This window comes from Aplidium turbinatum, chromosome 1, assembly GCF_918807975.1.
Source record: "Aplidium turbinatum chromosome 1, kaAplTurb1.1, whole genome shotgun sequence".
NCBI lineage: Eukaryota > Metazoa > Chordata > Ascidiacea > Aplousobranchia > Polyclinidae > Aplidium > Aplidium turbinatum.
In genome coordinates, this window is record NC_137472.1 from 35,550,091 (window position 1) to 35,557,789 (window position 7,699).

General features: G+C 39.1%; 1 protein-coding gene across 1 annotated transcript in view; it reads right to left on the reverse strand.

Moving 5' to 3' along the window:
* Positions 1-2,609: 2,609 nt before the first annotated feature.
* Positions 2,610-7,699, reverse strand: part of LOC145765238 (magnesium transporter NIPA2-like) — a 39,634-nt gene continuing 34,544 nt past the window's right edge. Inside the window, exons 4-5 of the mRNA XM_082577027.1 lie at positions 6,703-6,863; positions 2,610-5,726 (exon numbers count right to left, since the gene is read on the reverse strand). Coding sequence (XP_082433153.1) covers positions 5,209-5,726; positions 6,703-6,863 — 679 coding nt within the window. The 3' untranslated portion in view covers positions 2,610-5,208. The remainder of the gene's footprint in view (positions 5,727-6,702; positions 6,864-7,699) is intronic.

The window sequence follows — 7,699 nt, forward strand, 5'->3', positions numbered from 1 at the left end:
AGGCCAAAGTAACGATAGCACAAGCAAATAAAATTAAACTTGCAACAATGTTAAAATGATAACTTAGCGTTGTTGAACTCTGGGCGACGTCCTGCAATAGAATCGTTGCACCACGCGATAACTGCTTTATCGGGATTGTAATCCGGTATTGCGGGACCATCTAACGACACTAAATTGTTTCAACTGCTCGCAGCTCAGTAAATTGTTTCAACTGCATACCGCCTTTCATAAAATCTGACCATTTATTCCGTTATGATGTCACCATTGAGGGTTTGAAGTCACTAACCCACAGCGGGAACATTTCTGAACTATGAAGACACGTGTTTTCCCCTCGGATGTCAACTAACCTAGTTTTCCTTTTTAACAACGATTCAATGTCCGACAACATTGAATCGATATAAAAACGACAATATTGCCAGCCAATGTAAATTAGCACTTCGGATTAACACTTTGCAAGCAAGACCTACAGCGCTGGTAATCGCAGCTGGATATATTCCATACAACAGCAAATGTTCCCGCTCAATACACAGTCGTGATTATGACGCGCTGACCTAATTCTGCGTCATTCTTACTACATATTTTCGACATTTAATCCACAATCATAAGATGTGCTATCTAATAATGAGTTAGTAGTGTAATTAAGTTGTTGTTGTGAGCGAAATTGTTTTCACAGAGAGCTCATTTTGTATTATTACAGATGTGATTCGAAGGCAAGCCAAGGCGACGGACAAAGATATCGAATCTGCAGTGAAGCGGTATTTGAAGGCGGCTGGTGACAGATAGCAAAGCCAGATAGCACAAAAAACTCATTAATCTGAATTTCTCTGCTAGCTTCGTATTAACCTTTATTACATCAGAGAATAGGCCTACAATGGAAGCAATGGTAGTGTTCTTGATGTTGCTGTGTATTTTCTTCCAGTGCTGTGATTTTGACGTATTGCAATAGGCAATACCTACAATATATGCTTATAGTTATGATACTGTAGTACGTAGTACACAATTGGTTTCTAACCGGGAGTAAATTTTACTTACCCCTACCCTAGGCCTAGGGTAAATCTTGCAAGCAAACATTTTAATCAAACTCATTATACTTTCGAAAACCAAGAAAGTTTTTTTAATAGAATTTTTTGCTTAAAAATTATTGTTTCGCGAAAACTGTCAAAATTCACTTAACAGCTGCTGGGCTTTTACAAATAATCTCATGTTTATAGTCTTTAGCTTTGCTCTCCCATGGCTTGGACTTGTAAATTGTTTTGTTATTTGTATTACAAATGATCAGAAAAACCGCCATTCATTAATTACTGAAACATTTTTTAGCATTGTGTTACGAAAATGGAGCTGTGGTAACTGGTAAGTCAGTGTATTAAAAATCTTCATTGTTTTCGTTGTTTTACATTTTTGAATTGCGTCTCGCTTTAACCACAAAAAGACAATTAATACACAAAATGCTTCAAAAAGTTTTAGTGTTTTGTTTTGATAATTTCGCAAAACAACAGCTGCTGCTGGTGGCCGAAAAAAAGGAGGCTTCAGCAGGGCGACATTCGTCAGTCCAGCGACAGTGCGCGCAGCCGGAAAAACGTGCCAGTAAGTTTAGCGAAATTCGTAGGTGTACAGACAGCGCGCCGTTAACTAACTTGAGCGACTTTCGCCATCGAGGCGCTTACGCACAGCCGACTTTATTGTCGAATTTCGCCAGCGTTACGCCGGTTATGCGATGAGCAGATCGGTGGCGGCTGGCTGGCGATTATCGCTGGCGCGTCGCCAATAACTTCGCTAGCGTGGAGCTGGCTAGACGCCAATCTTTGCTACTTGGGAAGTCTCATTTCTTACAAGGCAAAGGCTTTCAATCATAAGGACTTTCTGCGTTTGGAATTGGTTTGGAACTAGAAACAAAGTCGAAACGACATCCCTTTCTTTTCGAACAGCTCATGTGGTCTAGCCTATTAGGAGTGATTTTGAGAAAGCTGAAATATGGACATATGCCAAATAACTGGGGAGTTAACATTATTTAGCCTTAGTCAGCTGCATGGTAGTCGGACCACTCGGCATGCGACAACTCAGCAAGTATGCCCATATTTCAGCTACTTCTCAAGTCAGCAACTGAAATTTTCATCTAACATCTGACTTGCTTGGCCATCGCTTGCTAAACTGCATTTGCTGACCCATTATATGCCAAGAATCGGCTTGGTCAGTTTTTACTTGCTAAGGTTCATCATTAACCAATTTCAGCTACTTGCTGAAATGTTGCCAGCTCAGTTGTCACTTGCTCAATTACAGTAGAATTCTCTTAATTTGTCACCTCAAGGGGATTAAAAAAAAGTGACAAATTATGCAAACAAGCCAAAACTACTGTAACCTACACCAAAACAGGACAGACGAAAGTGTGACGAATTAGACAAGTTCAACTGCACAATGCGCTGTGTTCACAACTGCTGAGTTGTAGGAAACTCTAGTAAGTTAAGGCCATGAACAACAACCATTTAAAATGTTTAGATCAGTTGCGGCCTTGCGCTATCAAGGCCGAAATGCTAACAATGAATATTTCTCGTAACACAAACGAAAATGTTGTCTCATCAAGATGGCTTAAAAGAAACATCTACAAGTTGATAAGAATATTTTATTGGATAAATTAATGTTATACAGGCAATCAAGTAACTGAAGTCTATTACATCAGGTAGGCAAGCATAACCTATCACTCCATAGCCTATGATACTACGTACAATCAGTGCTGTGTTAATCCCTTTGTGGGCCCCGGGGCCAGAATAATTTTGGGCCCTCTATCGTCAAGCAGACCTATAGTATTGTGTATACTTTCACTGCACTGATATGGAAATGTGGTTCACTTCAATATACTTTCTCACCAGTTTAGAAAACAACACAAGTGTAAGTAATCGCAAACACAGGTCTATCATTTCTTAGCTACACCTTTGCTCGAAATGAAAGCCAAAAGTGTTAACAATTTCTAATAAAAAAAATACTGGCAATGGAGTGTAGTCACTACGCGGTAATACCACCGTACCGCGCAGAATTTTGACTGTTTGAACTTTGCGTCGCGGTACCGGAATAAAATCTGGGGATAAAACCGAAACTGAAGAAATTATTAATTTTCATTCAGATTTGGTCATTTGGTCTGGTAACATTATTGTTTTTCACCATTTCTATGGTTTATCTGGCAACCCTACTTGTTCTGTCAACCAAGGTAAAGCATTATGATTGTAAATTTTTATTTGTAAACAAAAACAGTGTCAAGAGTTTTGAGAATCAAGTGTTTAATTATTTTTATTGAACATTATTTCATTCCAAGGCAAAGCTTTCATTATTTTATGCAGGCATTCAAGTTAATTAAAGTTTTTAGGATATGGTAGCCTACCATATCCTAAAAACTTTAATTAACTTGAATGCATTGGTAGCCTTAATTAGTGTCAAGACTAAACACTTAAACAGGTCACTTGTGAAAGAATGATTTTTATTTTGGATCAAAGCAATTTCAGTGGGCTACCATACAACATGTGATATGCCAGGTCTATAAGGTATTTGAAAATAAGAGAAATTTCATGTGCATATATTCAGAAAAAAGTAAATACAGAAGAACGTTTCTGCTAAAAGTATCCAGCATTCAATAAAAAGCAACTCAGATGAGCTATAAAAGGTGGATAACAAGTGGTGCAAGTTCCTCAATTGCCTAAATAGGCCCTAAATTTTTTCCCAAATTTGCTTTTGTTTAATAGATTCCCTTGTATTTGATGTGCACTTGCACAAGTGCACTCTTATTCTTCATGATGCAGACTGCAGAGGCAGTATGACATTTCGAGATGTTTTGCGTTGTAGTGTACGAGAAGACATGTGCATTGTGCAGTGCGGCAGCGGACGGGTTTATTCTGCTCATGACATCACTAGTCAAGGATATTTATATTTACGGTATTGTAAATGTTAAAAATGAAATGATAAATCATAAAATAAATTGAATATATAGGTATGTGAATTCACAAAGGGCCCAACTCAATTTTTTGTTTCATTTCACTTTTGTGCTTTCCGATTTCTTTCAATCAAAAGAAATTGAATAGGCTACCAGTAGGCTATGTGAATTCAAAAAGGGCCCTCTAGTATTTTTTTCATTTCACTATTTGTGCTTTCCAATTTCTTTCAATGTATTGTAAATTATACTAAAAAAACAGCCACATTTTTCAAACATATCGGTAAACACATAAAAAATGCCCTATCAATATTTCCATTGATTTTGAAATGGGCCCAACTACATCAATTACACTTCAACTTCTAAATAGTTTCTCCACAGAATCTTCAACGAGTGAACTTATTAGGTATGATGCTTCTTACCAGTAAGCATAAAATCATTATCGAAGTTTCACCACAAAAGTAAATGACCAAAACATATAAAACGGTTGTGCAAAAACACTGTGTGGCAATTGGGCCCATCTTGAATTCAATATTCAATTGCATCCCACCTGTTATATAATATGTTAAATATATTTCTGCAGATCATGTTACCTGAACTAACGTTATCGCATTTTAACTTTCTTTTAAGATAGTAATGGTGTTTTTAGAGATGTTTCAGTGTAGTAAGGGCCCAAATTAAGATGTTTTAATATAATAAGACCTAAATCATCTTTATAATGGACAAGTACACGCAGTAAACTTTAAAAAATCAAAAAAAAATCACTGAAACGCAAATGTCTGTTATTTGTGGGCCCCCTGAGATGGTGGGCTCGGGGGCCAGGCCCCCCTTGGCCCTCCCCTTAACACAGCACTGCGTACAATCGTACATTGATAGCCACCAAGGCGCTAACAAGTAGTGCAAAAAATTAAGCATCACACAAGTTAGGGTTGACACAAAAATAGATTACTGTAATACAAGAGCAACCAGCATGACTACTACGAGCACAATTATAGAGATAATCTGGTAAAAATAACACTGCATAGTGATGTAAATCCTACCAAAAGAACCTTACATATAAAAATACATTATACGACGTTTACAGAACTTAAATTAGGTAGAAAATTAATTTATGATAATTAAACCAAACAAATGAACTAGCACAAAGGACGTTGAACCGCTTTAAAATAACATCAAAGCAAAAAATATGCAATCAATAATTGTACCTTCATCTGTAAAATGCCTGGCATCGTTCTGAGGTTACCGGCGATACCCGCTACAACAGAAAGCTTGAATTTTTTACTCAACAAGCTGAGCTATTGGAGAGGAGACATTTCAACGTCTTCATCGTTGACGCCATAGTAAGATTTCGATGGCAACTCCTTGTAGAAATTGATAAGGACAACTCCAATCACGATCGTGGTGAAGCCACAGCCGAAGCCAATGCAATCTTCGGCACTCAAAGACTCGTCAAAAAGCAAAATCGAGCCGATGATCAAAAAAATATTGGTGAAGACGTATTTGATCGGGGTGACAGCGCTGGTATCAAACATGGCCAAGGCTTTGTTGATGTAGATCACTTGCACAGGTATCCCGATCACATTACCGAGAATGAGCACCCAGAACAGTGGATGTAAGTACACAGTCGGTTGACCTTCGGCAAAAAGATTCTTTAAAGAAATGCCCAATCCCTTTCCACAGAGCACAGTCACCGCACCAATCATGTTGCAAATGGATACATAAACCATGATGTCGCGGTGACCTCGACGTGGTGCAACGACGACTATCAAGACGATAGAAGCGATGAGAAGTAAGCAGCAATATACCAAAAATCCTGAACATAAAATAATGGAGTTGAGTGAATCTACACTTTATAACGTTTGCAAGAATGTAAAAAATTCTCGAATGCATTTGAAAACTTTAAATAATAATCAATCATTTTAGAGAAGGCGAAACCAATGGCAAAAGCCTTGGTGATGGCCCAAATAATACGTACATTTTTAAAAGAACATAGCCAAACGCCATGATTGAAGATCACATGACGTAAGGAACGCAGTATGGATTTTAAGGAGCATTCTACGTTCTAATATTCGCATGCGTTGTCTTATCGTTCGAGTGCAAGATGAAACAAAATTTGTTGTATTGCAAAACGAAATCAAACTAAAGGAACAAATCCAGGAAAAAAGTTGCAAAGATTTTAGTGCAACCGCCATCGGGATATTATATTTCGTGTAGACTTTATAAGTCTGGGTCGCAACTCCGCCTACAAAATGTCGTGTGCAAATATTTTTATTGCATGCATAACTTAGGCAACATTGTCATGGGTACAAAACCGTTACTGTAATAAAAAAAAAAAAAAAAAAAACAATAAAATTTTCGAACGTTTTAACCAAAAAGTAACGTGGCATGTCGGTTTGATTTGCTACCGACAGCCACTTTGCGAACCTCTATCACATAAACGTCACTATCGCCTCAAACAGGTTATATACATAAAATTACATGCAAACTCGCTGCAGCTGGTCGATTGCTTTCGAACCGTTTAGGGGAAACATGTAATTCTTATCGAAGGGCAACATAAGTAGAGATGGAAACTTGAAAAGTATTGTGGCAAAATCAATGCGATTCTCATGAGGCCAGCTTGATGGCTGAAGGGCGTGGCTACTACAGCTATTCTTGCCACGGTACGCTACAAAATAAAACAGTTGTTTTTTGGTTCGGAAAATACTTTTTGTCGCTTTCCAGGCAATAAATACAACAATTATTAATATAATAAATTTTTAAGACATAAAGACGCGATACGAAATCCTTACGTGCATCAACGAAGCGTTCCACTAGCCCGACAAAGGTTGATACTTTCTCGTGTCTGGGGGAGTGCAGAACCACCATGGTCGAGCCGACCACGCTGAGAAGAACACCAGCTTTGCGGATGTTGTTCAGGTATTCACCAAGAAACATTGAAGACAACACAGCACTGCAATGCATGAAATTCAAAATCAAACATAAGTGTTTAAAAAAAATTTCAAAATGAATAAAACACTTCGTAACAACTGTCTTGAGTGGAACCTTACAGTTTTGGTTTTGAACACGAAGTAAAACGCACATCAAAGATTTGCCAACTAATACTCAAGCTCAAGCGTGTTGAGCATAAAAATAGTTCGAAAGTATTTGGAAATTTCGAATCTTTGTTCCGAAGCAATCGGAACATCAATTCTTTGTCCTTCTCTCGTGTTGTCGCTATATGTCAGGGCATCCGTTGGTTAGCCACTGCCTGGTGTCGTCATCGATGGAAACTAGGCCTTCCATACCATGAGGTGGTCTGTATAGCCGGCAATCCTTGATAATGTGGGCTGCCGTCTGCATTTCACCACACTCACAAGCAGCACTCTCTGCCAAGCCCCAGCGTAACATGTCTGCACCATAGCGTCCAACACCAGTGAGCAAACGGTTACGCCTTGATGAGGCAAGTCTAGAGAGGCCATGGCCCAGCTGGTTCTCGGGCGGGGATCTAAATACTTGGCGAAGTGGGGATGTGCTGCTTGACCATTGTTCACACCATGCCGCGTGGCACCACTGTTTGCTAGGGCTTCCACCAGAGGCTGCCAGAAGGTCTTGTGCAGCGCGTACAAATGGCTTTCTTGATTTTAACCGCTGCTTTGGTGGATATCTCAGCGTGGTTGCGTGTAGCAGATGGCCGGGGTTTAGGGCTTTACGGCTCAGGGAAAGAACAGCACGTTGGCGCCGTAGTGCAGCTGGCTCAATGTTTGCGAGGACAGGCAAGCAGTCAGTTGGAGTTGGACGGAGGCAACC